Here is a 10,927-nt window from a genome sequence, read left to right as displayed (position 1 = left end):
AAAAAAACTAATATTTTTTTGAAAATTTAAAATATCTTTAAAAATATCACACAATTTTTAAGTCTTCACAGTTATGTACTTTTGAATTACAATAAAAATAAAATTAATTTTATGCAAAAAATTCCAGTTTTTGTTAATTTTAAAAAGTTTAACTAGTTTGTTAAAAGTGTATGGGGATATTTTTATTTTGATTAAAGTGTAAACTTGATATAATTGGCTACCAGAAGCGATATATTTTACAGTTAGAAAATTTAATTTACCGCTCTTATTATATTATAATAGTTACACACAAATAAAAATATGCAAAATTATTGTAAAACCAAAATATCTATCACTCTGTTTAGAGGCTAAAATGTAGTGTCATTAGTAAGTCTAAACTTAAAGCTTTAAACAGATATTTTACTTTAATTTTGTTTTCATATAATTATAGAAATTAAATGTAATCATACATATTTTATTTAATTTAGTAGTATTATAACAAGTAATCATATTGTTTTTAGAAATTTAATAAGCTAGAAAAAAATGTATTATACGAGTATCTAGTTGAAAAACAAATTAGTAAACTTATATTAAAATTCAATAAAAATTGTTAAATAATATTCATTTTGATTCATTTTTAGAAAATTTATTAACTACTTCAACATTGATAAAAATTTGTTTTTGAATTATATTTAAAAAAAATTTTATACATCAATAAACCTACGTATGGTATAATCTATAGATATTATTTTAGTTAAGGGCCATGGCTTCTTTAGGATACGCTATTTAAGAAGATACACTTTTGAGATATTCAATGCGATTCAAATATAGCTGCTAGTTATAATATATTTACATATCAAATTCTTTGTGTTATTACAGGAGTTTTTAGTTTCGTATCTCTAGCATTATTTGCAATTGAATCACTTGCTATACACGTGCCAAACAGTTACAAGGAACCATGGACCGATACAGAAAATAGATTTTTCGAAGGGAAGAAATGGGTAGTTTTAGTAGCCGGTTCGGATGGATGGCGCAATTACAGACATCAAGTTTCGTACAATATTTACTATTATAATTTAAAGATTATCGAAGATGTGCATAATATAATTTCATATTGTATAGTTAATAATACGACTAGAGTTAAATTATATATTAGTATTCGTTAAATTTAATATTGTCTAAAATTAACTAAGCAATGATATTAGGAACCATATGATCGGTGAATTACTAAAGGGTAATGAGTTCACTTTTAATGCACTATAATAAGAATTAACGCAGCAACACGTACTATTCTAACTATTACCTACTATTTATAGAATATATGTCATGTCTTAGTTGATACCTGGTTACAATTAATTCTAAGAATAGGGTCTTAACAATAGCTGCAGTAAAGAATAAACTGATTATTGCAATATATTTTAGGAAATATTTCATGATATATTTAGCAGATAGTAAAGGTGCTTTATTAGGCATTTGCCTAATGCCTTATAGGTTTTAAAGGTATTACTTTTAAATTAACTTTAATTGAATTTTCGATACATTACAATATATCAGTTTTGAGTTTAGAAATTTCGATCATTAATAACTATAGGCAAGCGCCTATAATTATAAACTGTTATTTTTTAAGAAAAGGGTAAAAACCTTTTGTATATAAAATATATATATATATTTATAAATAAAATAAAAATATATAAAAATAATAAAAAATAATAATAGGAAGCGTTTAATTTAATAACCATGTTATGTATGGAAATATTGTAGAATATATTATTAAAGTATACATAGTTAGTAAGTGAAATCAATTAGTTTATATTTTTGTTTTTGCTTTTTTTTTAATAGATACCCATGTACATATTTAAAGTAGATTATATAAAATAAATATTAACTAGGTATGTATAATATAATATTAAAAATATTTATGTATATCCAGGTACGTATTATCTAATGTACTTAAATAAAATAATACAGTATACACTCGAATTTATAAACAATAATTTAAATTTATATTAATATAAAAATTAATTAAGAGTATCATTAATTAATGAATCGTAATTTAATATTTAAATATAATTTGATGTATTATAATATATCTCATATAATGTCTTAGGCGGACATATGTCATGCATACCAAATAATTCGAAGAAATGGAGTACCTGAAGAAAATATTATTACGATGATGGTGGATGACATTGCTTACCATGAAAAGTTAGTATTTTAATTAAATAGTATGTTATGTACCTATTGTACTTATATATTAAAACACTAATTTATGCGTTATAATATGGTTAATTGAGTTGGCTTAAACTTTAATTTAAAATTAATGACCAGTCTTTATATTATTATCAAATATTCAAACTTTAAAATTTGTTTGATTCCTATACTAATTATATTTTATTCACGACACTACCTACATATTAATATAGAGCTAAGATTATCAGTATTATACCTATTAGTTATTACTAACTAGTATTATGTTGATAAATAATTAAATTTTTATAATTTTTTCACTGTTGATATTAAATTGGTAGTATATCAAATGGCAAAAACGATAAATAGTGTGAATTCAAAATAAGTATTCATATTGTGTTTATATTTCGTGCTCAGAACTGTAATTTGATTAAATGAATTAGCATATAAAATAAGTAGGTATAAGCTATATAATTGAATTCAAGTTTTATGATATTTTGAATAAATTTTATTTATACGTTTGAAATATTTTTTATGATTATGTATAGGTAGGTATCTATATCAACACAAAAAAAAAAAAAATTGCTTTACTATATTGAAAACAGTTAAAGGTTTTTTTTTTTTTTATATATCTTTATACGATTGAATAATATTTACATTTATAATATTTTAATTAACAAGTGGTATTACTGAGTTCCTTGCTACCCTGTAATTAATCGCTATTTGATTCAATCTATTTAATTAATGTTCTTTTTTGTAACAGATTGAATAAAAATGATAACAAAAAATATACATATATTACTGTACAAACAATGTATAGATTCAATAATGTAATCATGGCTTTTATTGAAAAAAAAAAAATAAATAAAAAATTGCTTTTATTGTTTTTATATTTATGTTTACGCGCCAGGACTTGGCATACATAATTTCGTTCTTGGTATAACCTGCAGTTAATTATTAAGAGTGGTCGAAGTGCATACATGCGAGGGAAGAATAAATATATAATAATTAATACCTCTCATAACTAGTCTTTTACTTTCATCATTGTATCACAATAATTATCTGTTGTTTATTTATATTTTCTTTGAAATTATACGACAGGAATCCAACACCGGGAAAAATTGTTAATCAGCCCAACGGTACGGACGTATACAACGGAGTTGTTATTGACTACAAAGGGGAGGTAAGATAATATTTTTCACGTTATTCAAACATTAGATAATACATGGCTGCAGCTTATGTTTATATGATGACATGCAAACCTGCAAGATTGTGGGATGTACGCAATTTTTGATTTTTTTCAATTACACAATTGCTATCATGATAACCATCGTGATTTTCTGTTATTGATTAAACTTATAACAGACTTTTTTCATTTTTGGATATAAATATACAGAAATCAATTTTTTTGACCTCGACAGCTGAGCTGTTTGTGTAATCCAATCGGTACCTATAATACTTATATTGATAAATATATATATATATATTATGAACTTTCTTATAGATTTTTATACTTAAAAAAAAGTACCAAGTGTTACATAGCATACAGCAAGAATTTTTAACAATCAATCAGCTTTTATTGATTTAAGTTTAATTTTTTTGATAAAAAATGCAACTTGTAATAACTGTATTATACAACATTATTGTTTGACTCTAAAATTAGGATGTGAACAGCACAAACTTCTTAAAGATCATCACCGGAGATAAAGAGGCTATGCAATCCATTGGAACTGGAAAAGTAATTGAAGGGTACGTATAATGTGTATTGTAAACATCTTCGAGTGAGAAAGGGCATTATAATATACTCGAACGTTTAGTGTAAAAAATAAAATCATAATTTCGAAGAATCTAAATGATTATTGTTCTATTATAGAAATTCAATAGAAAACGGTAATGTATAATAAATAATTAATATGCTATTTACAATTACAATTGTTTTTAAAGTAAACAATTTTTGAAGAAAATTAAATTTCTATTTTTTAAACAGCACATAAAATACAGTATTAAAGTAACTATAAAAGTTTCAGCTATTACCATTAACTATTCAGTATAATATTATATTGTGGTTTAATACTTTTATATTAATTTCGAAAGTTTACTGTTCATTGCAGTTATAGGCGTAGATATAGTTGTATATTATGTTTATTAAACCTTTAATAGATAAATATTATTTTTTATGAAATTGTTTGTTTTATAAAGAGGACCAAAAGATAAGGTGTTCATTAATTTTGTCGACCATGGTACAACAGGATTATTAGGTTTCCCAGACGATTATTTGTACGCTGATCAATTGAACGACGCTTTAAAAACTATGTACGCATCTGCAAGTTATAAAATGGTAATTTTTCCTTTAATTTATAATGCAAATCATAATTTTATATTTTTAATGGTGATGCGTTAAAATGTCTGGTGATGTAGATGTTGTTGTACATTGAAGCATGTAAGTCAGGTTCTATGTTTGATGGGATACTCCGTGACAACACAAATGGTAAGTACAGAGATACAGGATTTTGGCTTCCTTGTGATTTTTTTTTTTTGGTAAAAAAATATTCCAAATGAAATATTAGCTGTCTTCTATTAGTATTTATATTTTTAAAATTAATATGTATATAGGTTATAAAAATAATTATTAATATGTTATAAATTATATTTAATGTAATATAGTATAAAAAAGTAATTGATTTCTAGGGTTCGGAAGTTGTAAGAGCTAAAAAAGGCAAATTATGTACGAAAAAATTACAAAATATGCATTATAATGATGTTAAATATGCAAAAAAATTATTCTGAATTCCAAAAATAAAAAACAAAAAAATACATTAGATGTTGTTAATAAATTATTACAATAATAATATGCATAAAAACTGTTTGTAACTTGTTGGTATTTTAATATCTTATTGAGCTAAAAATAAAATTAAAAATATTTTTGAAATTATGATATTTACCTTTGTTGAGAATTTTGAATTTTATGATCAATATTAAATGAAATATACCGGTTAAGAAAGAAAAATATGAAATATGCACTTTTTTTTAGTAAAAATTGACAAAATATGCATTTTCAATTTTCAATTTTTTAACTCTCCGTTGTACAGTTTAGATCTCTAACAGTTCTGATATAAATTGAGAATATACAGAATAATATGCAATTCTTTTAACTTCTGAACTCTATTGATTACTAATAAGCATGCTTCTCATCACCATTTTTAAACTAGCCTAACCTCATAAAATAAATAAAAATTAGTGGGTAAAAATAAATTTTACAATTATGTATTATGTACAAAAATATAGGCTATACATTAAATTATATATTTATATCTATCATATTCTAATAAAATAGCTACTTGATTTAAACATTTACTATAAAACAATTTTGTTATTTACGAAAATGATGCTTTTTAATGTATTTTTCATCAGTACTTCCAAAATTGTACATTTTGTGTTAAAATCTACAATTAAAGTATAAATCTGTTTTAAAATTAGTTTTGGCGGTAACTGCAGCAGGACCTAGGGAAAATTCTTTTGGATGTTATTGTAGAAATCAATCTGGGCCATACAATACATGTCTTGGAAGTTTGTTTAGTGTAACGTGGATGGAAGATTTGGATGCGGTATGTTTTTATTGTGTAATTTTAAAATAATTTGCATAATAATATTATATTACGCTTAAGGTGGTGGTGGGGGGAGGGGGGTTAGAGGAAGAGGTGAATAGATTTAAAAATTATGAAAATTTAGAAATTATTATTTATTTTAAAATTCTAAAAGTACTCAATTTTAAAACCTTGGCCATTTAAAGCCAAGTACCTTTATTCAATTTTCACATTGGATAATCAGAAATTAAAACACTTAGATAGGTAGGCTGATCACAACTACTATCATGGTGATTATCCATGGGATTGGCTGTGAGTGGTTGTTGTGAGCTGTATTTCACAATAAAATTCACTATTCATGAAAAATAAGGAATTTATTTTTCAATAAAAAAAATTAATTATATTATTTTTAATATGAATCTTTACATAAATTTATTTTCTATTGACAAGATTAGTAAATCATTAAAACTACTTTAAATTTATTTTTAGAAGAGCTAGGATGCTATTTTAAGGACTTAAACCGTAAAACGTTTCAAACTCGCTAAACTTACATTTGAATTAGTTTTTTTATGATGCTACTATCTAGTGATAATGTTAATCGTTTAAAAATAATATTTATAAAAGTAATATGGCAAAATATGACGTTTTTTTATTGAATAAAAAACAACTGTATAATATTATTTTGGCTATTATTTTTTCATGGCATCACTATTTAATTTTTATTATAATTAAAGGTTTTATTATAATACACGTTTTTTATGATAAAAAATAGTACAATATTATATTAGGTATTGACAAAATCCACAAAGTAATAAAGTTGTTTGTCAAAATAATATATTTAAAAAAAATCACATGAATCTAAATTTACTTTTTAAAAATTCTCTATTTTTAGAAAAATATAGAACAATAAAAAACAAATTTAACTTTTGTTTGAAGTTTTCGTTAAAAAAAAATGTGGTTAAATTTGATAAAATTATATGATTCATATAAATTGTTAAATAAAAATGTTCTAAACAATAATTTATACATAGATACTTTTTTAGTTATAAAGTTATTTTATTTATAGGCCATGACATTATATATATATATATATATATTATATATATATTACAAATACTTACACGAACATCACATAGTACACACATAGGCGGAGCTTGATAAATTTAGTTGGGGGGGCTTGGCTTAAGCTTAGCTAAGCTTTCCTAGCTTCACTTATGAATACACATTGTTTTTGTATTTTAACTACCAAACGTCATATCTGTATAATTATTTACACGACATACTTTATAATATCATATTATGTATCTATATTGATTTAAATTTTAATCGCCGTGTAGACGGTATTTGAGTCTTCTGCGAAAAAGAGAACCGTTTTTAACGACTTCAAAGAGGTGAGAACCAACGTCACCAGAAGCAACGTTATGGTATACGGTGATTTCAAAACGGGCCACGAAAAGCTTTCCGCGTTCATAGGTTACAAAAACCCCAATAAACATTCCTCGGCCAAACCAAAAATGACCAAAACAATTGATTCAAAGGTGTAATATTAATGATTATTTATGAATTGCGAAGCACATTATATTGACTAGCATTTTTTTCGTAAACATAGATCACTGTGTCCAGTAGAGACGTGTACGAAAATAGCATACAACACAAATTTGCGAACCATAAGCTGTCAGATTCGGAGAGACGACATTTGTCAACGGAATTACGTCTGAACAACGAAGTACCTCCAAAAATAATAATTAACTGTTTTACGCAGCCCAATGTTTGATAGAATACGAATATATATTGTTATAGATGAGGTTGATCATCGACAGAACACTTTGGAACATTTACTCGATGGTTGCGAAGGCTAGACCAGAAATCATGAGTAAAGTTGGCGACTTTGACGAACCCAATAATTTAGAACTCTCGTTAGACATATTCCCCTGTTACAGAAGTATTCTAAATAAAATCACAGAGAGCTGCTTTTCTTTGCCACGAGTACGTATATTTCTGCCATAATAAATTGTAAATTGTAATTAATTAATCTTTTAGATGTTGTTAAAAAAATGACAACTTTTATTTAGTCTTGATGTAAGCTGTTACATAAATTTTGTACCGAAGGATTTTAAGTTTAAAGGCATCTATTGAACTAAATAAGTTTACCAGAATGGTAGATATATCGTTAGAGGAGAATAAGTATGAATAATAGGTAGGTGGTAGGTACAAGTATGTAAAAAAAATATTCTCGTATTAATTTTTTAAATCTTAAATATAAATATAATTTTTTTCATTAATTTCTAACTATAGAATAATTTGAAATTTTTAAGATTTTGAAATTTTGTCAAAATCCTAAATTCAAACATTTATAAAAAAAATATTGTGATTTTATAAATTTTTGATATTTTTGAATTGGTAATTTCTTATAATTTTTTTTTAAAATAATAAGTGATCTCATAAGAAGGAATCACACGGTTAGTATATCTACTTATTGTGACTTGTTTTTTACTTTATGACTTTGTAACTGGATGTAGTAATACTTTAAGAGCATTTGTGATACTGTTTATGTGTGTAAGTTGTGGTCTAATTTACCTATTTTAACGTGTCAGGAAAATAAATCTTGGATATTCCTGATACAAGGTTTTTTAATATCCTACGGTGGTTTCGTGAGTTAAGTTGTTAGCCATAATATTACTAGTTGTCATATTTTATTATGTGTATAATCCATAGTATTATTGTTAATATTATGATTATTTATACTAGAATAAAATCTTATTATTGACATGTACATGTCTTATGGCTGGGGATGATTCTGTTAATTTGTGTGACACCTAGAATGTTACCATGACATAATAAGCGTTTTATGTAATGCGTGTGCGTCGATCAGTGGGGACTGGTTACCGGAAATTAGCGATTATACGAACATAATCGGAGTCGTGGTGACGTGTAATATAGTATTGACAGTGACATTAGGTATAGTTCGTTGTTTAGTAATTATTTTGACGAATAAAAATAACTTTTTTGATTCTTATGCCAACTGTATTTAGTAGAAACAAAACATGTACCGATGTATCTGCACAAAGTGTAGATACTCATTGTTTTTTTTTATAAACTTTATACTGGTATAATTAATTATATGATACCTTAGCTTAGCTTATTTGAAAATATTTTTTTCACATAATTTGAAGTTATTACAAAACAAAATATTTGAAAAAAATTACTTTTTTATATTTTCTATTGTGATTATTTTTAAGTTGTTTATTTTTATGAATGAAAACATACATTTAAAATTTCATATTCCAAATTTCAAACAGATTATTTTTTAAACTATTTAAATAATATATTAACATTGGATTTCAAACAAGGAATTAATTAATTATATTATGTGTTTAAAGATAATATGAGCTGTATTAGTATTAAGTTGGTGCTAATCAATTATACAGTATGTTATATTATAATTAACGTCACGTTTTTTCGATTATTGATTACAGAATCCTTACGCTTTGGATCGGTTGACGATTTTCGCAAACTTGTGTGTTGTCGATAAACACATACACCAGATGGTCGAAAAATTTGTCGTTGCATCGTGCTCAAATATTTCAAAACAACATATTATAAGAAACGTACACTAAAATCGTATGGAATATACGTAGCAGTATTCACCTACGTGACAATTATGCGTATAATAGATATTAATATAATAATATATTATACTATTATATAATATGATTTAAAATATGATTACACAAATAATAATTTTAATATATATTTATCAATTATAATAAAATAATATTTCTTATCTATAAATTAATAATTCCTTGAATAGTTGAATAATGAATATAAATAATATATACATAACAATAATACTCTTGTGTATTTATAACTGTGTATACATTTTCCAACTTTAGTTTTAATAACCATCAGGATTGGCACCAGAATTTTTACCGTTGGGAGGGAGGTGGTATAAGGAAAATATCATTTTAAGAAAGAAAACAATATTTTAACTTTTAAAAATGAAATTTTTATAAAATTTTATAAAAATAGATTTGAGAGAATACTCTATGATAAAATTTTTAAACTAAAAATCAACAATAGAATATAATATACAAACAAATATTTATATTATTATTTTTTTTTATAGTTATAATAATCGGTTTAACATAATTTGTTTTTGTGAACCAAAACTAAATTAATGTGCGTGGGCGAACCTATACGGATTGAAAAAATAAGTTATATCCATATTCTAAATTTAAAAAAAATTATTGATGAGACATTTATTGAAATTGGTTCAGTAGTTTTTAAGTTTGTAGAGAACAAAGAAAGAAACATTAATTTATATCTATGTATAAATATTATTAACGCCATACAAAGCTATACCACTGTTATGACTTACGACTAGAGGTCGGAATAATATTTTTGTGCATATTTTGTTGAGTCTATGCAATCAAATTTCAATGTGAAATCTATAAATATTATGAATCATATAATTCGACAGCAAAAGATTTTTTGCATATTTGAGAATATTTTAAGATAAAAGAATATTTCGTATAAGAAAGAATATTAGAGAATATATCAATTAATTTTATAGAATTTGGATATTTTGTGTTGTGGATATAATATTAAATAAGTTTTTAGTCCGTTATTATTGAGATAATTATAAATGGAAAAACAATATGGAATGAGTTAATAAAATTTTAAGTTAACATTTTTTTCAAGCTAAATTATGAGGTACTTACCTATAATTGCTTATTTAAATAAATAAAAAAATATATTTCAGTTAACATATGGAATTGTTTCATAATTAATGCCTTTTATGTATCAATTATATTGTATTTTTTTTAAATATAAAAGCATATTTTGTATTTAGAAGAATATATTACCGTAAAAGCATATTTTTGGCATATTTAACTACAGTTTTTAAAGAATATTAAAAGAATATTATCAATTTTTTAGGGGAATATTAGCATTTTATTTTAACTATTTTAAGAGAATATTATTCCGACTCCTACCAATGACTATAACTATATTTTATTATGATAATTTTGTACGTCTACGCTTTAAATTTATCCAGAGTGAAATCAAAGAACATGTAACATACAAACAAACACACACACACATATAATATATATTTTACATTTAAATGCTTTCATTTTGTGTGCATGATGTTAATGATTAGATGTTTGTTTGATGTT

The 10,927-nt window shown here is 24.3% G+C and overlaps 1 protein-coding gene across 1 annotated transcript; it reads left to right on the top strand.

The window, feature by feature from the left end:
- Positions 1–858: 858 nt before the first annotated feature.
- Positions 859–9,480, top strand: LOC112592808 (legumain-like; the record flags this gene model as incomplete). Its single annotated transcript, XM_025336959.1, is given in 11 exon segments — positions 859–1,028; positions 2,087–2,184; positions 3,268–3,349; positions 3,830–3,915; positions 4,366–4,504; positions 4,585–4,654; positions 5,644–5,771; positions 7,088–7,288; positions 7,360–7,476; positions 7,551–7,736; positions 9,227–9,480. Coding segments are annotated over 11 exon segments (1,418 nt in total), but the record flags the coding sequence as incomplete, so codon positions are not given.
- Between the last annotated feature and the right edge of the window lie 1,447 nt (positions 9,481–10,927).

The sequence above is a fragment of the Melanaphis sacchari genome, unplaced genomic scaffold (assembly GCF_002803265.2).
Source record: "Melanaphis sacchari strain LSU unplaced genomic scaffold, SCAv2.0 Contig1955_pilon_pilon, whole genome shotgun sequence".
NCBI classification, from domain to species: Eukaryota; Metazoa; Arthropoda; class Insecta; order Hemiptera; family Aphididae; genus Melanaphis; species Melanaphis sacchari.
This window is presented reverse-complemented; position numbering and strand designations above follow the sequence as displayed.